Raw genomic sequence first — 25,074 nt, 5'->3', positions numbered from 1 at the left:
CTGCTATTTTTTAATTTTAATTAATCTATGAAAGGTGCTCGATTCAGTTGCACTTCAACTAAACCGAGTTGCACATTTGTTAGATCGATGTGGAACTCTTTTTTTTTTTTTAGAAAAGTGCAACTAAAGTATTTTTGTGTGGGTGAGACTTAAGAGCATCCCCACTCGTTGGCGCTCCCCACGCCCAAATCCGGCGAAATTTTCGTCCGGATTGGAGGAAGATTTGGCGTGGGGAGCGCCGAAGTTCCAGCCGTCCCCCCGGCAGGAAACCCCCAACCTCGACCATTTGACATATTTCAAACAAATTTAACATAAAATTTAACAAGTTCGGCGACCAAAAGTACGAAAATTGCTGAAACAAATTCGGCGATAATCAGTACAATGTTTAACAAGTGCTGAAACAAATGAAGCACACAATTTCACAATTTTTCAAACAAATTAAGACAGACTAGTTGGCGTCGGCGTTGGCGTTGCCTCGGAGCCTCCATATGTGCTCCACCAGATCATCTTGCAGCAGCTGATGCATTGTAGAGTCTCGAATCTCCTGGCGCATAGCAAAGAAGGCGGCCCATGATGGAGGCACCTGGTGATTAGGCTGTGCAAGAGGACCCTCTCTCTCATATGGTGCTTCTTGCTCAGCCAGAGGAACCGGATGCTTTCGCTCATTTTCAATAATCATATTGTGTAGGCACACACAGCAGTTCATCACCTCCCACATCTGATCTTTCGACCAAGTCATAGCGGGGAACCGGACGACAGCAAATCTCTGCTGGAGGACACCAAATGCACGCTCGACGTCTTTTCGACAAGCTTCTTGTTTCTTGACAAACTCGCAAAGTTTGGGGGTGCTAGGGTTGGAGATAGTCTTCACAAATATTGCCCACTTTGGATAGATACCGTCTGCAAGGTAGTATCCTTTGTTGTAGTGCCGACCATTGATCACATAGTCCACCGGGGGAGCATGACCCTCAACAAGCTTGGAAAAGACCGGGGAGCAGTTTAGGACGTTGATGTCATTGTTGGATCCAGGCATACCAAAGAAAGAGTGCCAAATCCAGAGATCATGGGTAGCCACTGCTTCAAGTATCACAATGCAGCCTTTTTTGTGACCCTTGTAAATTCCCTGCCACGCAAACGGACAGTTCTTCCATTGCCAATGCATGTAGTCAATGCTTCCAAGCATCCCTGGAAAACCCCTAGCTTCATTGGTTGCAAGGATCCTCTGAGTGTCTTCGACAGTGGGTGATCTCAAGTAGTAGTCCCCGAACACTGCTATGACGGCCCTGCAGAACCGGTAGAAACATTCAAGGGCGGTGGACTCCGCCATCCGAAGATAGTCATCTGCAGTATCACCGGGAGCTCCATACGCCAGCATCCTCATAGCCACTGTGCACTTCTGCAGTGACAAAAATCCAACCAAACCAGTGCAATCCGCCTTGCATCTGAAGTAGGGATCAAAGTCTCGGATGGCATACACAATTTGCAGAAATAGCTTTCTGCTCATCCTGAAACGACGCCGGAAAACACTCTCACCGTGCAATGGATTGTCGGCGAAGTAGTTGGCGTACAACATGCAGTAGCCCTCCATTCGCTGTCTCGGCTTGCACTTCCGGCGACCTGGTGCCGACCCACCACGTCGACCAGTTGCCAGTCCGGCGTACATGCTTGCCAAGCAACCGAGGATCATCATGTGCTCGTCGTCTTGGGCGGCTGCTGCCATCTCTTCTTGCATAAGCTCGACGAACATCTGCTCCTCCTCTTCGTTCGAGTCCATGGCCGGCGAGGCAAATGGACGAACACCTGACGGGCGTGGTCGAGGCAACCCGAGCCGCGAGCGACGAGGAGCCGGCCAAAGTCGGAGAACAGGCCGGCGGAAGAGCAGCCAGATAGGCCGTCGTCGAAAGGCGGCGGAATCTGGGCAACAAGCCGGCGGGGTGGTGCCGGCGGCGAGAGAGATACGAGGGGTGGGGGAGATTTTGAGCGACGTGGCGGTGGGGTTCGTGCGTCGACTCACCGACAGATCGGGCCCTTCCCCGCTTTTCACTCGTCCGGAGTCCCCGAGCGCGCCCCGGGGGGCCGGGGATGGCGTGGGCTCGCCGGATGGATGAAGGGCCAAATCCGGACGAAAACGAGGAACCGGGGGCACGACTGGGCCGAATTTCGCCGTCCGGATAGAAAAAACGTCGCTCGGGGGCCTCGTCGGGGGACGAGTGGAGATGCTCTAAGAAATTCTTAGTCTACTCGACCGAGTCGTCGACTAATTAAGACGTAGCAAATCCAAATTTTATATGGCTCTCCATAACTTCATTTTTATTACTTCCTCCTTCCAATAAAAATATCTTAGACACTAGAGAGAATACTTTACTTGTTCTCCTCGAGACCTCGACAAGAATACACCTTTTTCTACAACGAAACTCCAAAGTGACGACTGACGATACTAGATACGGTTACGTGACGCCGGCCATAGCGTAATGTTGGTGTGCAAGTGCAACGTGAGCAACATGCATGGACCGCTTCACCCACAGGATCGAAGCCTGGATATGCGTGCGTTCCATGATCGATCGATGCGGTTGTATATACACGCAGCATGATGCTGCCTCTCCTTGATTATTGACCCGTTCATAAGGCCACGAGGGAGAGAGAAGAGAAGCGTATATGTGGACGCTGCGAACCTTTGCAAGATCCTCTCCTCCGTCGCGTTGCGAACACTCCACGCCACCAGTATTATTATTTTTCCTCATCTCTCCTTTGATTTGATTATTACGTCGATCGAGTACCATTCGATAATTGGTAAGTCTATGCTGGTCTCCGAGCACATGGTACGCTAATCAAACTTATTTAAGCATGGACATGTCTCTCTATTGTCGTCTCTAAAAAAGTGATTGGAGACTTTGAGCTCGCGACAAAAGTGCCTATCGAGTTGACCGTGGAAATTAAGGTCGAGCATCGGCTTCGGAGAAGCTTCCTCATGACCTCGAGGCAGGCCGGGTGATTGGAGGGTGGCTTTTCAGTCTTTCACCATTCACCACTGTACCGTACAAAAGGATTTAGTCCTGACTTATTATGGTTAGAGATCCCTGTGCATTTTTTTCTCCCATTGTCTTGGGTTTTTAATTGTTATGTACTAGCATCATCCCTGGAGAATCATGCTAAGTAAGGAATTACTATGGCGGCCGGTCACATCGTAGGATCATTCCTGACCTGAGACACAATTTTGTGATAACTACAATTGAAGAGGGTGCTTTTATGAAATTTGGAAAATTCATCAGCTTGGCTCGACTTATAATTAGGACCGATTATCTTGAACTTAATTCTTGAGGTCTTTTATGGTACCCTCAACTAGATATAAGCCGTTTATTTTTGTGGATCGAACGGTTCGTATAAATTTATACCTCTACCTAAAACAGGAGTAGTATGAAACATACTGGTGGGTAAACTGGAGTGATATGCACGGTTAAACTAGAAAACATCTACGATGGCAAAGAAACAAATCCCATTAAAAATGGAAGGCCTGATAATGGAAGCATGCATCGTCTCCATGAGGTGGGTGCTACTTCACGGCGTGGCGGTGGTATAAAGTCTAAGCTGAAGCTGTCGGAGTTGTTAGATCTTGCCTTCCTGCATAATACAATTTCATAATCTCCCATTGTTTGAGAAGAGTTCTCGGGCTAGCTCCGTGGCATGATTTTGCCTTCATGCTATGCGGCCGGCCGGCGAGCCGATCGCCGTGTGTCCATGAACTCTGTCGAGCTAGTTTTATAGTTGCAACAATAATTGATAGAAAGCTAGATAAAATCGGAAGGTATCTCCTAGAGAAAGACATATATTAGAAATCAGGATATGTTGCTAGGATTTTAGGCTAAATCAACGGGATATTTACTGGGATTAGATATTCAATAAATTATTTTCCAATTATAATTCTACATTGCCCCGGCAATTCAATGGCTAGATTTAAATTCATACCTCTCGGCTCTCTGGTTGGTGGTAAAAGGTACCGTAAAACATGCCTAATTCTTTTAATCGACAGGGATCACCATCCTAGTTCCACTGATGACATCAACGAAACCCACGCAGGCACATGTATTTTGAAGCATGCAAGCGTGTTTGGAGGTCTTAGAATCATAAAAACAGACAAACGAAAACAGGTTCCCGGAGCTAGGTTTTACAAAGCCAAACGGTGTATCCACACAAGCTAGAAGGAATCAAAAGCAGGATGTACAAAGACAACCGAAAACAACCAAACAGGGACGAACATTAAAGCTGCTTCTAGCGTTGATATCGGTGTGTCCCAAGTCCCGTGCGTTGCCGCTCGCTTGGCATGTCTTTTAGCCACCCATCAGTTGGAAGTTTCTCTTTAAGCTTTGAAACATATGGCTGCAGAGCTGCTTCATAGCTGCATACATGGTTTCATTGAAGATGACCTTCCACCTCTTGACTGAGATAAAGATCATCCTCGGAATTTGTAGCAAATTTAGCCAAGTTGACCATTAAGAATCATTTCATTCCCAAATTTTCAGATACACCAAAGAGTAGCAACACAAACCGAATTCAAAGATGCATGTTTATTATTTGCTACCCAAAATTTGGCAATAGACATATAATCATTTCCAAAAGGTACAAATAAAGATTTAGAAATGGTATGGCAAATTTGTTTGGCAACAATGCGCTGAAAAAATAAGTTATCTCTAGAATCATTATCAACACAAAAATGCAGCATTTAGGTTTGCTTAAGTTTCTAATCTTCAGGTTATCTCTAGTCATTAACTAATTTTGAGATAAAAGTCAAAGAAAGATATGCACTTTTGGAGGAATGTTGAGTTTACACATAGAGGAGTGAAAATTATAATCAAACCAAAATGATGATAGCATACAAATAAGAAGTAGAATACTCTCCTTTACTTTCATATATCCAAATGAGTGCATTAGTATCTCTAGAAACAGAGATGATGTATGCAATACTCTCGGGCTCATACCACTATTGCATATAAGATGCAGAAAATTTCTTCTAAATGCGAGTTTAAGATCATTACCTTCCCATATCCGCTAAACAATTTTATTATGTTCATTGTAAACAACATTAATATCAAAAAGTTCTACTACTAAGGACAAGGTTGCACACAAGGTGTCCTCCCAAAAATCTAACCTTCACTGTCTTCCATTTGTATCCAAAGTGGACACTCTTGACAGCCCACATATAACCCCCTTCTAGAATTGTTGGTTTTACTACAGAAAATATTGGGGTTACTCGTGTCATATTTAGCATCAACTCTAGATTTTCAGAGTTTACCCTCATCTTTAGCATATACTTTTATCCAAGAACCAAGGAGACAAAGGTTAACATTGGCTAGGTCAGGCACACCTAAACCTCCATACTCTTTTTTCATACAGACTAGTTTCCAATTAGCTATGGAGGTTCCTATGCCCCTCAAAGTCATTCCGGAGGCAACTTGCCAACGTGTTGATGAGGTCTAGAGACAGTTTTGAAAACTAAGATAAAAAGATAAATGGATATACTAGCTACACATGTTTTAATTAAGGTTATCCTAGCAGCCTAAGAGAGAACTTTATCCTTCGAGCCTTCAATTCTCTTGAGAATTTTGCCTATAAGGGCTTGAATAACCTATCTTCCAAGTTTATCGCAATGTAAAGGAACTCCTAAGTACATAATGGTAAAAGTACCTATAGAACATCCTAGAATATGGGAAAAAGTTGAAATCTCATCCTCCTCCAAATAGAGAGGGACTAGTTCACTTTTTGAGTAATTAATCCTCATGCTATACACTTCACTACGGGAAAAAATGTCTTTGCCGTGCAGTCTATCTTTACCGTGTGTCCCCGCATGGCAAAGATTTTTTTGCCGTGCACACGGAGAAAAATGCATGGCAAAGATCTAGCTTGGCCACAGCAAAGACAGACACAAGCGCACGACAAAGATAGGATTCACGGCAACGACGGAAGAGGCCGCACGACAAAGAAAGGTGCACGACAATGGCCCAAAACACCGCACGGCAAAGATTCAGTGCACGGCAAAGGCGTTGGGTATTGCCGTGCCTCACCCTTTGCCGTGCGCGCAGCTGTGTTACACGGCAAAGCAGCCTTTGCCTAGTGTTTTTAACAAACGCACGGCAAAGCAAGCCTTTGCCAAGTGTAAGCGCACGACAAAGATGTAAAACTGGATATCTTCTGAGCTCAAAGGCGTGGCGTGGTATAGTTATCAACAAATGAACACTTAGCCAAGTGGCAAGGTTGCATGCTTTCCCTACTCTGCGTCCTAGGTTTGAATCCCAGATCGACTAATTTGGGGTTTTTTTTAGATAAAACATGTTTGACACACGGCAAAGAAGCGATGACCTTTGCCGTGCAACATTGGCGAGCCGCACGTCAAAGAAGCCTTTGCCATCAATGGCATTACCGTGCAACGTCGCACGACAAAGCCTTTGCCGTGCATATAGCGCCCTTTGCCGTGCAAATAGTTGGACGGCAAAGGCTTTTTCTTCCGTAGTGCTTATTCAAAACATGTAAGCACCTATTTCAGATTTGTGGTTAAAATAGTTTCTTTGGCAGAGAAAAGGATGGTGTCATCTTCAGATTGAAGACGTATGACACTACTAGAACAATGATTGGAACCAAGGCATTTGATAAGGTTAGAATTAGATGATTTGATTAACATTTGGTCATAACATTAACAATAAGATTAAAAAGTAAAGGGAAAGGGGTCACCCTGGCAAAAAAACCTTTACCGGCAAGGAAAAAAATCCCAATTAAATTGTTCAATAGGACTCCAAAAGAACCTTCATGAGCTACATGTTGTTTAACTGGAAGAACACGTTGGTGGGAGTTTTCTCTTGTTTCACTTGAAGGATATATGGATATATTTATTTTTGCAAACACCTCCTCGCAGGAGCCGTACTACTTCAGGAACAATTTTATGTCCAGCACTAGAGGTGCCAATTTATAAAAAAAGATAAACAAAAAATCATGCGACCGGCTATATATATGCACTCTTGTGTACTACTCGGTTTTACTTGCTTGTGCAACTCGGTTCTACTTGTTGGATAAGAAAAACTATAACTCATCCTAATTATTAAGGATTGCCTCATTTGGTCATTTGAGTTCTCCTTTGCCATGTTTCACGTCCAAGTTTTTCCTTGAACTTATTAGGTGGACAATTCAACCCCATTGGCCATTGTATCTGATATGCGCAGCCTGGTGAAGTCAACTACACATATTCGGAGAAATTTACACAACTTTTAAAAAATTGGTTGGATGCAATGAAATTTAATACTCCCTCTGTTCCTAGATATAAGGTGTATAGTTTTTGAGAAAAGACTCCAAAATATAAGGTATATTACGTTGGACAACCTATGTGGATAATTTTTTAGGAATTGGCTTGTGTTTCCATATCGTTTGAAAACTCATATATTTCCTCATGTGAATTGTTTAGGATCAATCCCGCTAAAACCTTGTGTAGTTTTCTCCTGACGTGTGTTTCTTAATTTCCATGCCAAAAACTATACACCTTATATCTAGAAATAGAGGGAGTATAATTCAGCATGTCCCTTCGTACGAACAAACGGGTCAATGTTTTCAGTTAGTAAGAAAAACAATGTGGGATATGTCATGATGTCACTATGCCATTACTAAAGGGGTACAATGTGGCAATGAGTTTGAATTATGTAAATATACACAACGTCATAACTAGAAAGTACAAACCAAATAATCTTACTTGGAAAAATCACATTTGAATCCGAGCTCCTATGTTTATGCTACTTTTTTTTTGAAAAAGTAGTAAACAAATTTAAAAGATCTGATTTTTTAATGACGAATATGAGAATGTTTTCTAACAACGTGCAACATTTTTCACTGACATGTGTGGTAGTCCATAAAAACATTCAGCGTCTGATTACAACATTCAGATTTGTTGTTTACAACACTTAGATTTGTCCTTTTTACACAAACCATTACATATATCTTTTCTGATTTTTGGCGTGCTGCTAAAACACATGTTCATGTACATTTATTTACAAAAATCATATTTTTAATTTTATTGTTATTTTTATTTTACTATTCAGGCGGGAGGAAATGAGCCCTCCCCTCTTAATCTCTCTATGTAACCGTTGTATTTGGCTAACATATAACCGATGCAAGACAAAGCATCACTTTCGACACGAAAACGCCATGTCCCTCTTGCTTTGGCCAAGTTAGTAAAATGGGTTCGTCAAATAAAAGTCGAGGCAAAACCATCACTACCGGCCGGTTGGTTGTTTACTTACTTGCCACCACCCATGTATGTCCAGGTCTTTGTGGTTAAAATGAGAATTCTGTCAAAATCCAATAGAAAGATGCCAAATAAGTAGCTACGGAAAGCTAATGACCCTTCCTTATATGCGAATTGCTGGAAATTCACCAAGATAGCAAAAGACTTTTCTCTAGAAAGTATTTTGCAGCTCTCTCGAACTCTTTCAGCAAGTTGGCAACCACAATGTGTTATAGAGGCAAGCTTTGGTGGGGTTTTGCACTTGTACCTACGTCCTAGATACATACTACCTCCGTTTTAAAATAAGTGTCGCAGATTTATTTAGCTTCGCATGTACTTGATGTATTCTAGTGTTTAGAGCTTACGATACATATAAATCTAGACAAATTCACGACACTTATTTTGAAACCCAGGAAGTACCAATTATCCAGCTGTGGCTAGCATGCATTTGACTAAGCACATCCCGAATACGCGATATCTTCTTGCTGGTTTTGGAGCTCGATTAGGCGGGCTGCATATACGATCTCTCGGTCGGTACCTTGACATGGACTTGATCAAAGTCTCGTGACTCGTCGAGCGCACACTCCGACGTCAGAGCACACAAGTAGGTAGCCTTGCAAATTGCGACTAGCTCCGATCGGGAGGGGGAGGCAAATAAAAAACTGCATATGGTTCGAGTTACATACGTTCGCAGGCGTGGACTTCTCCGTCTCCACTCTCTAGCTTGTTGAGGTCTACCTCTCCGATTTGAGTCACGGAAGAATTGAAAACATAAGTTGTTGTGGTCAGCGGGCACCAGTGATTGCAGTGCTGCTCATCGTCATTGCCGACTTGGAACGGTGAGAAGTCGGCTCAGAACAGTGCCAAGCTAGACAGACCACAGAAGTTGTCAGTCTATGTACCATGTTTGTACGGCGCGATGATCGATCACAGGAACAAGCAGAAGGTCGTCGCGTCGATCTCGGAGCACTACCCGCTGTCGGAAAAGGAAACCAGCTTTCCCTAATCCACCAAAGCTAGAATTGCAAAGGACTCGAGGACATTTAGTTAGCCTATGGAACCTTGGAATCTAAGGCCTTTTCACACTGAGGGATCGATGATAAAGGCCGGGGTTGCAGCGTCATCTGCTCGGTAAAGGCAACGGGGGATGATCTCTCGCGATCAGATGCCATATTAGCATCAAGTAGCTAGCACCCTTGTCTTTGAGCCGTGATCGCTTGCGCTTGTCAATTCCTCCCCACGTAAGATTCTGCACGCGAAATGGTCTCTCCATCTCTAATCAGTGCAGCTATATGAGGATAACTACCGTGACTAATCCGATATGTTGAGGAGAAAACGTCACTTTCAGATACCCAATGCATGTCAAACAAATGTCCCAGCTAATCGTCGAGCAAACCTCAAAGCAAACTCCTGACGAAGTCAAAAGGTCACTCCATTAATTAGCTAGCTAACGTTTGTTTGCACTAGCAGAGTTGAAGTAGTCTTTTGATCACTCAATCGGAGACGCAGATACTGGGAAGTTTGGGAAACATGAGACGGAATGTACCACGGTTGCGGCACAATTTACACGGGGTATGTACAGAGTGTATGTGTAACCGGTGCGCCAACATCAACGGAACTCGGTGCACCGGTTGCACAATTACTCTGGATGCACAAGCTACATGCATTAGCGATCATTTTTTTAAAAGGAGCAAAAGATTTGTCACCATTCATTAATTAAGACGGGTATTAATAAGACAAAGTACAAAGCTAACTAAAAGTTATGGCATGGAAACTACTCTTCTAATATTATATAAAACTTAAATATTTTGCGCTCGTGGTAATCCAAAGTTTTGTCTCCTCCTTGATCGCCTTGATAAGAATTGTTGTTGGGACAAATTTGTTGCGGACGACCCATGCATTTATTTCGTTCTAAATAGTCCAACTAGTGAGCATAGTGAGGGATATCATGGCCTTATGTTTGGGGTATTCATAGGTATATGCTGGTTTTGGAGGCTTGTAGCAGTTCTACTGTTTTAAGTGAGTTGTGTTCCCTTAATTTTCTTGTCCTTCTATGGTGATGTACGGTCTCAAATTATTTTTTATGTTACTTCCTGACTCTTGTGTTCTTCCTCTCTACAACCCTTCATCACTTTGGAACATCGTTTCTAAACAATACTCTCTTTGTTATCAGAACATCGGAGGAGATATCTAACCTTAAAAGGGAGCTGCGGTCTATTAAAAATCTGCTAAACACAGTCAACTCTTATTTATGGTCCGACTCATTTATGTTTGCATCAACAGGCATCTCAGTTTTATCTCTATTTTTCTCCTTATCTTTATTATCTACAGGAATGCCAAATATTTTACCATCTCAATGTCACTCATTGGTGCAATGACTAAATCAGTATGTTCTTGTAGTTCTGCTGCATTCCAATCAATTGTAGCTACCTTTGTGGCACCATGACACCCCTCTTGTGCAGTTCCATCACATATACTGTCACTTCAGTAAATATGAGCATAATCTACCTTTGAAAAGCCCATTCATCATCTGCAATATGTGCAGCCAACTTAGAGACCACATATTTAACTTTTGAGTCGGATTTTAGATCAACAAGCTCTGCATAAAATGTTGCATGTTTGCTTGTCCAACCATTTTGACAATCAATTTTAGAAACCAAATCTTCTCCATCTTCAATTCTTACATACACGCTCTTCCAATTGTCAAACCGTAACAATGATAATTCTTGCTCTAGACCCCAAACTATACTCTCCTCAATTCTCTCCACCCAATTGTTCACTGCCTTCTCCTCTGTAGGTATTGATGATCGATCTCTGAAAATTCAACCGCCCATTTTACAATTGTATCTCTCTCTATGTTTCTCACGCTACCATCACCTAGCATGGCCTTCGTAGGAAAGAATTCCACTACCCGCGCACTGTCCCCCATGTTTGTCTATGGCGGTCACTGTGAGTGAGCTACACCACGTTGAGGCCCAATAGGGCCGGTCCTGAGATTTCGAAGGCCCGGGGCGGAACTAAAATTTTGGGCCCTTCTTATTATAATTTTTTTTTCACCGTATGATGATGAAAAAAATACTTTAAGTATACCCAACTACAATATTTATATAAAAATAACAATCGTCCTCTATATCGACATCATCTTCTACATCAACATTATTATGTGCCCCCATAACAACTAGCGCCAACTAATCTGGATTGCTCGAAGTGCTCGCATCATTGTTCTTCAAAAATTAAAATAGACCCTATGTGATTTTATTAATTTATGTTATTGCTATATCCTTCTTATTTTCTTAGCATCGGGTTCATGCGCCATAATCAGTTAACCTCGGTCCTAAAAATAAGAACAACAACTACTAATCAAAATTTAGAACCCAGATTAGAGCATATACTAGTAGAATTCCAAGAGAGCCGGGCGAGTGTTCTTACCTTCTATCTTAATATTCTATGCAGATTGGATGATTACCTGATTGGGGACATGGGACTGCGAGACTGGGACTGGGAATCTGGGACTGCGGCGGCCGGCAGACCAGCAGGCAGGGCATCAGTCAGGGCAGCAGATCGCCACGCGCAATCGGTAGTCACGATCGGGAGAGCAAGAGCAGCCGAGCAGGAAACCGCTTAGGCGAGGTGATAGCCGCCACATTCCCGTTCCGTATCGAACCAACTATCGATCAAAGGCGACCTTTGGTATCGCTGTATGACTCTTATCGATCAGATGTAATCGTAGGAGCGCTGAGTGAAGTCCTGACCGGCTGGATCGGAAACGAAAAGGAAAATAAAAGACCCAAAGTATAGATCCAAGCCCATCTAAAAACGTTTACTGTTTCTTCTACAATGTATAATAATCCTATATAAAAAATTTGGGCCCCTAATTTTTCTGGGCCCGGGACGACCGCCCCGCCAGACCCCCTCAAGGGCCGGCCCTGAGGCCCAAATCATCGAAATCAGCTAAGATAGGGGCATTACCGATATGAAGTTGTCGCTCGTCGCTCCATCTCGTTCATTTAGCCTCCTCGAAATAGGCTTTCGCCCCGCTATATTAATATAGCAAACGACCCGATACAACGAACGCGCTGGGGCCGCAGCACAACACCAAGCCCAAAAGGAAACACAAGAGAAAAGAAAAAGAAAACAAAGCCGACACCGGCAGCTTGACAAGAACAAGAATGACTCGCAACCGCTGCGCCCTCCAGAGAAAGCTACCACACTCCTAGCACGCCGAAGCGCCGCGTATCAAGCAACACCTTCAACAAGGAAAGTGACGACGACGCCACTCCTGCCCGGACTGGTCCTAGGGTTTCCCCCGATACGCGGAAGGGAGTGGGGAGGAGGGACTACCGACGCCCTTCAGGAAGGCAAGGCGACACCCGCAGGCGTCACCGCGTCAGTGTCGGGCCTGCCGACAAGATTTCTCCCGTCCCCCAACCCACAAACCCGGACGATTCGACGTGCTCCACCCGACTTGCCGCCCACCAGCACACGCCACCGCGACCTTGAAGCCATCCTTGCTGTCTCGCTATGGTCGCCGGAGAAGGGCCTAGACGTAGAGATGAGAAACAGCCGGGTCGGGGGTAGCAAGCACCTCGGCGAGCGGGAGGGAACTACCTCCACCGCCTTCGCGGTAGCCGACCGGACATGGCAGCGAGGTCAAACCCGCCCGGTCGGGCCCAAACGAGCCCGCAAAGACCTCGCTACCACGCTGCGCAGGCCGGCCGGAGTACCGCCGCCACCCGGCCACCGCCGTCGCATCTCCTCCACCTCCGGGGAGCATCACCGGGCGCCATGAGCAGCCCGCCCGCCCGGCCCCTCTCGGGCCCCGAACTGGGCCCAGATGCGGGCCGAGCAGCCCGCCATGGCCGCCGCGGCGCAGCTCCGCCACCAACGGTCGCGCCGCCTCTCCTCCAACCACCCGACGCACAGTACCACCCCCGCCGCGCCGGACCGCCGCCGAGGAGCACCGCCGTCGGCCGAAGCCCCGCGCCCCGGCGCCGCGACGGGTAGAGACGTCCCCGCCGCCGCCGGCACCGCCGAGCAAGGCCGGCGGCTCCCGCCGACGGCGGCGGCAAGGGGGAGCGCGAGGAGGGAGGGAGGAGCGCCGGGGAAGGGGCACGGCCCGGCCGCCGCGGGGGGCGGCGCGGGTCGCGAGAGAGGGGAGTTCATTTAGCCCACACGCAACAATCCCCTATTTCAAATCGCGGAAATCAGAGTGGAGAGATCCATCAAATTGAGACGGTCAGGAGCAGGACTAGGGCTACGAAATGACTAACCAGATTCGCCACTGTGAAAGCTTCTCCCCAGGCACTGCCAAGAAAGAAGCTCCACCGCCGCCACCTAGACAGAAACCTCCACCGCCACCGCCCGTGGGACAAGAAGCAGAGCGTGGCGCACGGTTCACGGTCCACACAGATTGACTCGATGGCAAGGCAGCTGAGTGGATCCCACCTGACGGAGTACATAACTACCCGTCCTAGTGTAACCTCAACGCCCGTTACGACCGTTTTATCCCGACTTCGGTCCTTGGCTATTTCCACATGCATATACGTCACATGTGAGCTATTCTAGCCAACTGCATCGCTCTCTCTCCAATTCATCTCAACGATGTGGCATATAAGCTATTCAACCGAAAAAATTAGTAATACAAGTGCAGATATCCCTGCAAAAAGCATTCTTCCCTCCGGAAGGTGTAGGAAAATATAGCTAGCCACATGCAGGAATCATTTCCTGAACTTCAATGTCTTAATATTGCTTCCCAGATCTACTGTTGTTAATTGAGGCTCATAATGATTTTCCTTTTCAGTACTAGAAGAACACATCTTCGTAAGTTCAGAGTTATGGCGTGCTAACTCCATTCATCGCCTACAGGTATGTAGTCAGGTATTGTATATTTCTCAAGGTCGTGGTAAAAAAATTACTCTTCCTGCTCTCGCTCTCAGTACAAATATCAGAAGTTCTGTAGAATTTCTTACATGGATATTATCAGACGTTGCAAACTGATCTCATTTTCCCCTTTTGCATGGTCAATTTTAAATTCCATGTCTTGCAGTCCGTGAGGATTTGGGTGTACCGGAACTGCAAGAACTGCCAGAGGGAACGTAAATGCCAAAGTCCTGATTGCTTAACTACTTCCTGTAGAACATTAGCTAGGGTGAAATGTCAGAATGTACGGATGTTAATGGAAAAAAGCTTAGTTGTTTTAAACATAGAGCAATTTGGTTAATATCAGTGTTTATATTATCTCTGGCTCACCTTGCTTACAGCGGTGGAACTAGGCCCAAAATGTTGGGCGGACCAATACACTAAAGATGGGTAAAATGGGGTATTATTGGGCTAAATTTAACAAGCATATGGGCTAAAATTTCTTGGGCTGGGCGGGCCATGGCCCGGTTTTGCCTCAACATAGGTCAGCCACTGCTTGCTTATACCCAATACTATTTTTTTCCCTTTCAGTACATACCGGTCTTGAAAACAAAATGAAACTTTACTACGCTTCATAACACACCTCCACCACAACAGAGAAGCGGTAAACTATCAGCGATTCAGGTCACACCTGACAAGCTTGGCCCAAGAAGTTCAATCAAATGTCGCTCTTCTAACACTCCAGCATACACTCAAAATTACTAAACCTAGCTATCAGTTACAAAAAAGGTAACCCACGGAGCACGGCGTGCCACCTTGCTGAAACTTACAAGTCTTTGTTACGTGTGCTACTTTCTTCTAGAGTACCTTTTACTCTTTGCGGCTCCCATAAAAAGATCCAAATTCTACGTCGTTCAGTTCATAACAACAGGTGCCGTTGGATTATCTGTTAGAGCGTTATTCAATTGTCAATTGTTCTTTTATTACACTAGATAAACTCTCAAAAAATGTGTTGCAAACTATTGACAGGTCCATGCCTTTATTTAACCGAGTATGCAATGCAATCCTACCTAATAAAAAAAATAGCGTGCTAACACAAATAGTGTGGGCTTCAGAAAAACGCTACAGACGCTATAGTGTGCTATTTTTCAAAATAGTGTTTAACAAAAAAAAAATTCGGGATTTCAGCATATATATAATAATAGATATAGCACTTTGCAACTATAAAATCTCGGATATGATATTTTGCAGCCAAACATCAACCAGAGATAGTTCACATAGTCCATAACTTGATATGACAGTCTCAAAATTACAAACCATAGTTCACATTCACATTGCCCCGAACTAGAAGGATTGAAGGATGGGAACAGAGGCACGGGGTGAAAGCGTGAAGGTGAAGCTAGGCGTGGCCGCTGACCACCGATTGACAGAGGAGAAAGGAGGGCGGAGCTGCGCCGTCACGCCGTCGCCTACCGGGCAGAGTAGGTGACAAGGAGTTGGGGAGTGCGCGATCTGAGTTTCTTAGTCTAGGGTTGCCTGAATTAGGGATTTAGGATACGCAAGTGGGTCAAAATGTGGAATGAGCTACTAAAAAACTACTCTACAAAATAGCGTGCTATGCGGAATAGCGAATAGCGCCAAATAGCGTGAAATAGCACGTCTTTAGCGCGCGTAGCGTCATAGCGTGCCTAGAATGCATAGCGTAGCATTCAACTCGCAAATACGCTATAGCGTTGCTATTATCGTGAAATAGCGCGCTATTATTTTTCGTTGGCTACCACATGTGATATATGGATGGATATTCTTCTAATCTTCCTACTTGTGGGTTTCATCGCCAGTTTTTACGCAGAATTTGGATAGCTGCGTGTCTTTGGACAACAAAGAAGGATACACTTAACCCTGAAGCATTACCCAACATGTTCAGTGTCCCTTCTTAGGCATTCTAAATCTGAATAACTCTATCGTGCATGACGCTATCTAAAGTAGAAACATGGTGCAGATAGTGTCTATAAGCATGTGTTTGTTCAGGCTTGTGGAAGTGACATTGCCGGTTTGGCACATACATACACCTTGGACAGCAAAGAAGGGCAAGCTTAATTCTTAAGCTTGGTCAGTGTCCTATCTTTGGCGTTCCGGATCTGAAGAATTCTGAACCGACTGGGATGGACGGGATCAACAATCTACCCTTGTCCTACCTGTACGCTCTCCACCTCCTACTACTCCTGGTATATAAATACCACTCAACTACGCATCCAAAACCATTAATCAAACCACTCATATAATTAAGAAGTTAGCAATGGAGATGGGCAAGAAGAAGAAGCCTGCCCCATTGGCATTGTTCCTGGCCATCCTTCTCATCATTTCCTGTAAGTCAAATCATTGATTCATCAATTCCTAGGTGCATGAACTTTGCTACGGACATATGTGCCCATTTGGTTTAAAATTTGCCTGAATCTTACGTGATTGTGTTTGGGTATGCAGCTGAGATGGTGGAAGAGGTTGGGGCAAAGCTGCAATGCGACATCAAAGCGTCGTTGTGCATGTACAAGTGCACCAAGACCGGCAGGTGCATGCGCTGCTGCAAGCACTATGGCTTCCTCCACGGCCGCTGCAGAATCCGCCACGGCCTGCTCTGCTACTGCTGCAACGACGACTCAGACCCCGGCCACGCCGCTCTCCGCCGCCGCTACCAGTACCAGGATCAGCAGAAGATGGTCGCGCCGCCGCCACTAGACCACCTTCTTCATGCGTGAGCCTCAGCCAGCTTCCTTCGGTGCTTCATAGCAGTGCATCGGTACCTATGGTTCTGAGCAATCGAAGAAGACAAGAAGATCTCATGAATATATGTCAAAAAAAAAATGTCCCAGCTCTGAATATATGAGCTCCATTAATCCATTACTATGCATCTCTTGCAATTGTTTGTGAAATCGTGTTTCCCTCATTCCGCTTAATTTCATATTCACCGACAATTTTCCTAGGACATCACGAGGGGCTTAACTAATTCGGCGTGTTCTCAAGGTTAAATCCTGGTCGTTCCTGCGCACAAAATGTTATAAATACCAAGGAATTCTTACAAGAAAAACACAAAAAGGATCTGGAAACAAAAAAAATAGCTTTTACGCTATATATACAAAAAAAGGTTACAAAATATATTTTTTACATGTACATGGAATCGTTTCTGTTATTTCCAAGAACAAACAAGGAATGCATGCCTTGCCAACTCTGAGTGGGTAAGCACACTGCGTCCCAATTCCACCTTTTTAACCTTATAACTGAATGTGACCGACTCGAACAGAATACAATAAAACTGGATCATATGTACTCAAAATTTGGAGTGCTCTTTTAGGATGACAATTTGGAGTGTTAATTTGGGTGGGTGTGATGCAGAAAAGCTTCCTTGTCGACCTGTTCATCACTCACATACATACACAAGATTTCAGAACAAGAAACACATTTTTTTTCGATAAAGGAAATATATTAATATCAAAAAGATACCAATTACACTCAGCCTATGCAACAACGTACCACCCTAATGGCACTATGGATGCACACAACCAGAAAAAGGGAAAAAACTAAGAAACAAAGGTCCCGCTACAGCATCTCGGGTCTAACAACAGCAATACATCCACCGCCAAGACAACACCCGAAATACAGACTCTCCAAAAACGACGCCTCCAAAAAGGGAACAGTGCTCTAACACCGTCGTCGTCCGATCAAAAATCTTAGGTTTTCACCCTGAAGATAGTCCCCGCTCTCAAAACAATGCCTCCAACAAGGTCATTGCCAGGCACAACCAGTTAAGGCCAGACCTTAAATTTTCACCCTGAAAGGTAGAACTCTGAACTTCACCTGTGTTATCGCCCCCACTTTCATACTGCTGCTGTAAAGCCCGGAACACCAAGCAAGTCTCTCAACGGCGCGGAGACTTGAACCTCCCTTAGGTAGTCCTCCCCTCCGGCCTTCATGAAACACATAGCTTGAACTAATTCGATATTGGTGCACTAGTAAACTGGTACATGGTGGTGACAGTTGGACTGCCTGTCGTCCCATCTTGCATTTCTTCCTTGCATTTAACTATTGAAAACTACTAGTATACTCCTCGTCTACATAAGGATGTCTTAACTTTATCAAAATATGCATGTATTTAAATATATTTAAGTTTATAGATAAATGTAAATTCAGATAAAGTTGAGACATCCTTTTATTGATGGAGGGAGTAGTATTTTTTGCTTTCTTGTGGTTCTTGGCTACTTTTTTCATGCATCCTTGTGGAGATCAGATTTAGTGCACCCGAGCACCAGTGCTCCTAGTTTTTATAATATTTTAAATTATACTTATGTGTTTCAAAAAATCAGAAATTTTATTTCATGGATACATACACATGTTCTGAATACTCGCGCAAAGTGCGTTGTATTTTGAACAAAGGAAAGAATAACAAATTTATGGTTGTATAGGGATGAAAATTTCAGATTTGTGTTATAAATTCGTCTTTTTGTATAGCTCAAAATACAAGATATTTTCATCCGAAATTCAACCATACCTTTAGAATATCTATATGTATGTGCGCATTTAATTTAAGATTTTTTGGGATCACAAATATGTTTTTTTAATACCGGGAGCACTGGTGCTCTTGTGACAAAAACACTTTTCGATCCTTGTGCCATTTTGTCAAGATTTCTGAAGCAGGTTTCTCGTATCCAACCTGTAATGACACCACAATGGCATCGATATTGTTCAGCCCAAAACCTGATAGCACCTTATCCGCAAAATCAATTATACATACTACCGAAGGCAGTCAAATTGAAGCAGGATCAAGTTATTTACACAGCAATCTCCCAGGTACTTGCACATATGAGACATTGAAATCCTACTGCAGTAGCTTCCCTAGCTTAACTGAAACTGAGCCGATAGTAATACGAGCCAACTGCACAGATTTATTTTGAATATCCGGGCAGAAAAATATCTTGTTTGTTGTGATTACTGGCAGATGTTAAAGATGACTAGGAGGCATCGGCGCGGCGGCACGCCGCGCCCGTGATATCTGAAAAGCGATTTTGCAAAGTTAACTGTAGACTGGGAAGTCTGAAACTAACTTTGGCAGATAAACTATCTAGATGTAGCAGCGCCATATTTTTTTTTTTTTGAGAACACAGTACAACGCAGACGCTCATAAACACGCACGTACAAACACCCCTATGAACGCACGCACACCCTACCCCTATGAGCACCTCTGAGGGACTGAGCCGGCATATCTTGAGGTTGACGAAGTCACCACTGGCGCATCGCTGTTGACGGGCACGTCACCTACCACTGAAAGCATAGCGCCGGTTAAATCCTGAAATAAATCCAGGAAAATGCAAACACCCATGCTAAGTCGCGCCCGTGATATCTGAAAAGCGATTTTGCAAAGTTAACTGTAGACTGGGAAATAAATCCAGGAAAAGCGATTGTTTGTTGTGATTACTGGCAGATGTTAAAGATGACTAGGAGGCATCGGCGCGGCGGCACGCCGCGCCCGTGATATCTGAAAAGCGATTTTGCAAAGTTAACTGTAGACTGGGAAGTCTGAAACTAACTTTGGCAGATAAACTATCTAGATGTAGCAGCGCCATTTTTTTTTTTTTTTTGAGAACACAGTACAACGCAGACGCTCATAAACACGCACGTACAAACACCCCTATGAACGCACGCACGCACACCCTACCCCTATGAGCACCTCCGGCGCATCGCTGTTGACGGGCACGTCACCTACCACTGAAAGCATAGCGCCGGTTAAATTCTGAAATAAATCCAGGAAAATGCAAACACCCATGCTAAGTCTAGGACTTGAACCTGGGTGGGCTGGTTCCACCACAAGGGACCTAACCACCAGAGCCAAGCTCTGTTTGCGATGTAGCAGCGCCATATGGTGGAGGTTGTACATGTTACTGAACTATCTTGCGGGTCGCCGATTTAAATCTAAGCCAGGCAGTTGTACGAAAATTGTATAGTGGATGTCGCTAGTTTGATGGGCGGAGGCTGAAGATTCTGAGCGGCTTTGCTGATGATACCCAAAATTAGCTGCGCGATTGTTTTTTTTTTGTTGGGTAAGCTGCGCGATTGTTGAGGCAGACGATCTAGGGGCTAGGGCCTGTCACTGTGTTAGTAGTCTGCATTGCTATCCTCGTCTTTGGGACAATATCAATGATTGCCACCTATGCGTGACAGTGCTGAAAAGTGATGGTGCTAGAAGGGCTATTTCGTTCATGAAATAGAGATTGGCTACTGGTGTTGGTACATCGTACCCGATCACTGATTTCATAGTATTGACTATTGAGTCACTAAAACGGTAATATTAGGCAGTGATAATAGGATTAATAGCACAGTAGATCACTACATAGATACATAGTGGATGTCATGCTAAGACTGGGGTGCCGGTGTTCCTATTTCTTCAAGCTGTCAGTGTCCGGCATTGTTGTCTTTGTAGTCTGGGGAGAGGGTGATGGTCAGTTCCATTTTTGGTGTGGGGATCGAGGTTGTGAACTGGAGCGAGTTTTGCTTTGTCATCGGGATCAAGCACAGCGTTGGGAGGTCAACAGCTGGACCGGGGCCTGCGTTCTCTTCAGTAGGGATCGAGAGCTCAACTTTGTTGTCGAAAAGGGAGTCCGTAAGATGTTCTGTTTTCTTCTTCCTTCACCGTCAGCCTGTTGTTTTCTTCAAGGGTCCTCACCCATGAATGGAATTTGTTGTATTGATCTCTTAGTCCTGATAAGGAACACAAGTTCAAAATCAGAATATCATTTATCTAAATCATATGTATATTTATTCTTGTGGTTTCGCCAATGGAAATGAAATGCTATAAAATCAGCTCTGTAACTAAACATAACATCCGAAAGTAAAACCAGGATAAGAAAAAAAATATTTTCAGTTACAATTTGCTTCCGCCATTGAAAACTCCAGGTTTAAAAGCAACTCTGATCATGCATGGAAATCAACAGTGGTATCTCAAATATACCTAATACAATCATTCGACTATTTCTTTAGGGGATTGTTTAATTTGGTCATTTAAAGGCCAAGGGCCAAATCACTAAGCAACAGTTCAAATGCCATACAATTATATTGGAAATCCTTCATACAAATAATCTGCTCAAGACATGATTGGTGTGAATCGAACATGTTCGTGAGTCAGAAAGACAATGCACACACTGCTAATTAAACTACCTTATTGTTGTTGCCATGATATTCACAGAATGACCAGGGTCTGATCATATACGTAGGAGGGCAACCCTATGTCTAAATGGGCTTCATGCACTCCTAATAATGGTAGTATCTATGAGGATGTGAGCACAATTTTCCTCACTTATCTAGCATTATGTATGATTTTTTAAAAACAACAATGCTATCTGAATAATAAAATTAACCACTCAACCCTTTATTGGTGTGAGAATCGATCATGGCGATCAACCAGAAAGACAATGTACAGACTGTTCAAGTGTCCTATAGTTGCCATGATCCTGTCAATATGTCTAAATGAGCTGAATATTATTTTAGTGCTAGGACATATTGCATTGCTTCTAAGTGTTAATATGTTTGAGGAGATGACAACACAATTTCCTCAGTCATGTATCTTACTGGTAGTGTGCAGATACAGATTTTCAGAGATAGACACACCGTTAAGGAAGAAGTGCATACTTGTTCATGGCTATGGTGCAATCCATCCCGTCTTTCCTCTTCCCATTAGTCGAAATCCGCCGAGACGCCCATCTACAGTACTCATCTTCCCCGCTGAGGCACCCTTAGCACACCGATTGATCAATGAATGCCAAGGAATTTGTGCCGCCACCGTGCCCCTTGTTCATGCAGACTTGGCCGCCCACGGCGCCGCCGGAGTAGTGGGTGTGGGCGTCCCCAAAGAGGAAGACCAACACCTCACAAACATCCAGTGCTTTGTTCGAACAGGTTGTGCCTGCAGTTCACTGACTGTAGAGTTTGAATTTTTCTGCATAAGAAATAGGATAGCATCAGAGACTACGCGTGAGCCTTTTAGGAAACTTTTAGATATGTTTAACGATTGATGATTTTTAAGGTCCAACATACAGATCTATAGATATTTGCAGCATCTGCAACATACAGTTAGATTTGATTATTTGTTGTCTTTCTCTTGCTGCCAGAGCCGCGGCTTGTCGCCCCGTTCAGCCCTTTCCTGTCAGTAGAAATGATGTGATGTACTACATTTCGTGTTTCAAGCTTATTAAGTACATTCAGTTACAGAACATAAGAGCAATCTAGCAACCAATTTAATAATAAAATCACATCAAAGCTAAAAGCTTACCAAGAAAAAAGTAGAACTTTAAATGCATGAGAAGTTTACACTACATGACGGCTACAGGCTACCAACCCATGTCAAACTAAGAAAGATGGTGTTTCAGAACAAATATAAAAATATCTAAGTATAAAGTACGAAAAGTATCGGAATCTACCTACGCATGTACAGAAACCATCTAAACCTACCTATTATCAACAAAACTAATCTAGAAATGATAGAAAAACCAAATAACATAAATCTCCCATCTCCATTTAAATCAGCCATCTGAACTTACCTTGCCCCCTCCTTCAGAAAACAAATCCATGGACTATAGATTTCAAATCACAAAAATAAATTTATTAATTTCATTTTCACCTCTACTCGGTCCTCACTATCGAATGAATTGTCTAAATCCCTTTGCTAGCATCAAGAACACATATATATACGGTATACCAGGTTGAATATTAACACACCATACCCATACATGAAAACCGCAACAATAAATCATGAGCAATCCATGGATCAAGGGAAAAATGGCAAGCCCGATTGAAAATGGCAATGCGAGAGCTAGTACCTTGCTTATCTCAGTTATGTGCAGCTTGTTAAACACGTCCGAGGGAACCTTATAGTCATGGATCATGTCGCGTTCCGTCTTTGCATCAAAATTCACCTGCAAAACATCCTAAAATAAGCATCACCGTCATCTAAGCCACTCCACTCTAAAACGATAAGGCATCAGATTCCCCTTTATAACCTTGTGAATCTTCACCACTCTAGGGTAAACCATATCGAGCAGTCGGCTCTGCGCCACCCATATAGCAAGGCAAAATTCACCAAATCAAAATCAACACAAAATCTTGAACCAGGTGTGCTCGTATTGTCAATTTGCAGTTGTCCTAACTCTCAGAATCCCACAAAAAAACTTGAAACAATCAGTTTTAGTTCTTATGAGCATAACGTCGAACAGGTAGAAGGCATGAAACACAAAATCTTGAACCATGTGTGCTCGTATTGTCAATTTGCAGTTGTCCTAACTCTCAGAACCCCACAAAAAAACTTGAAACAATCAATTTTAGTTCTTATGAGCATAACACCGAACAGATAGAAGGCATGAGCTCATACATAAGTAGACACAAAAAACATTGAGGATCTGCACGGGCTTATCCACTAAGGGAGAGAGGGAAGAGAAATCGTATGGCAGGAGCCAGGAGGAGCAATAGTAGAGAGAGGAGCAACGACAACAACAACCATAGAGAGGTGGTAGCAGCAGCAGGCAGGCACAATGAGAGAAAGAAAGAAACAGCAGCTGCACATACATGGAGAGAAGTGGCAGGGCGCATGCGGAGACAGTACCAGCAGAAGTACCACGACTACGACCAACACCCCGCGCCGCGCTCGAGGAGCAGCTGTACGGGCACTGCGTGCTCCTCACAGGCGGGGATATGCATCGCCGTGCGGGCGTCTAAGTCGCTGAAGTTGGGGTCGGCGCCGGCGTCGAGTAGCTCGGGTATTCCTCTGCGGTGCCCTCGTGGGCCATTTACATCAACAGGAAATTCGCGACGCCGGCCGCTTGGTCCGACCCCTCCGCTCCCCAGCGATGTCGTTGTTGCCGCCGGCGGCACGGTCGCCGCCGCGGATGACTGCTTTCGCACCCTAAACCAAAGGGCAGCCGGCGGCGCGGACGACGCCGTCACCCCCGTCGATGTGTTTGGCTGGAATCCCATAAAAAGTGTTGGAGGTGCCGCCGTGCCGCCTAGTGCGGCACTGCGGTGGACAGAACTTCTCGACTGTTCGGTCAAAGCGGTGAAAAGACTATCCTAATGAAAGCGGAAGTAACGGCAAACAACCGGTAGCCGGTCACCTTTCGGCTAAAAAAAATACAACAGAAATAACCGAGTGAATGACTGACACAAAAAATAGCAACGCGTCAGGCAATGGTTGGACGAAGTAGTGGATAATTTGCACATCTGCAGTGCCCAGATCATTATGAAGGGTGCTAAACTGATTGAAAATTATATAGGGTATAATTCAGGTGTCGGGACAGCCGTATGGTTGCTGCAGACAGTAACAGGAGGATCGCTCCATTTGGTGCCAACACACAGAGATACAGCTTCAAAGGTCTCCCAGGGAGCAGTTAAATGGAGGACAGAGGTGACGGGTGGTGGGCGGCGTGCGACAGAGCTGAGGATGAACACTCTGTGTTTGACATATTGATGTTGGATCCCGCGTTTGGTTCACACAAATGACGCTCGGCTGGACCAAGGTGATGCACAAATCCTAAACATGACGGATCCCTCCAACAGGAATGTGATCCACATAATGGTGGAATTATTTCTACAAATCAACTACTAGAGGAAAACTCTACATCTATTCGAAATTAAAACCATAATAATAATAAAAGGTCAACTGCTTCTAACGCCAATGGCAAAATACTTTGAAAATACAAAAAAAAAGCAAAAAAATGCCATTTTTTCTTATAAAAAAGCAAAAGTGACTTGATTTGCCAGTTCCACGTCCCCACCACACACCAGTCATTCGGTCAATCAGACCATATAGCTTCTCCAACAATTGCTGGACATGGGAAGAAGATTCTGATCTACTGACTGTTGCCAACTCTCCATATATAATACCATCGTTTAGCACACGTACATCAGCAACTTCAAGATATACAAAA

General features: G+C 44.3%; 1 protein-coding gene and 1 long non-coding RNA gene across 4 annotated transcripts; one reads left to right on the top strand and one right to left on the bottom strand.

Moving 5' to 3' along the window:
- The first annotated feature begins 16,207 nt into the window (after positions 1-16,207).
- On the top strand, positions 16,208-17,093 carry LOC127327218 (uncharacterized). Its single transcript, XM_051353994.2, has 2 exons — positions 16,208-16,482; positions 16,598-17,093. Exons 1-2 carry the CDS (start codon positions 16,413-16,415, stop codon positions 16,867-16,869), a joined length of 342 nt encoding a protein of 113 aa, XP_051209954.1. The 5' UTR covers positions 16,208-16,412; the 3' UTR covers positions 16,870-17,093.
- A 3,243-nt stretch (positions 17,094-20,336) lies between these two features.
- On the bottom strand, positions 20,337-24,113 carry LOC127327478 (uncharacterized). 3 transcript variants are annotated; one of them, XR_011750726.1, is made up of 5 exons: positions 23,155-24,113; positions 22,975-23,070; positions 22,193-22,298; positions 21,788-22,094; positions 20,337-20,860 (listed from the first exon to the last, which is right to left on the bottom strand). It is a non-coding gene; the product is annotated as an uncharacterized lncRNA (long non-coding RNA). The 3 variants fall into 3 exon arrangements; XR_007868577.2 differs by lacking the exon at positions 22,193-22,298 and having other exon boundaries at positions 23,155-24,107; XR_007868578.2 differs by lacking the exon at positions 22,193-22,298 and having other exon boundaries at positions 23,754-24,107.
- Between the last annotated feature and the right edge of the window lie 961 nt (positions 24,114-25,074).

This window comes from Lolium perenne, chromosome 1 (assembly GCF_019359855.2).
Source record: "Lolium perenne isolate Kyuss_39 chromosome 1, Kyuss_2.0, whole genome shotgun sequence".
Lineage (NCBI taxonomy): Eukaryota > Viridiplantae > Streptophyta > Magnoliopsida > Poales > Poaceae > Lolium > Lolium perenne.
Note: the sequence above shows the minus strand (reverse complement) of the source record. Positions and strands in the feature narration are given on the sequence as shown.

Excerpts from the sequence above, each read along its gene's own strand:
- LOC127327218 (XM_051353994.2), top strand. The coding sequence starts at position 16,413 with ATGGAGATGGGCAAGAAGAAGAAGCCTGCCCCATTGGCATTGTTCCTG. Across the intron at positions 16,483-16,597 it reads CATCCTTCTCATCATTTCCT|CTGAGATGGTGGAAGAGGTT; the intron begins GTAAGTCAAATC and ends TTGGGTATGCAG.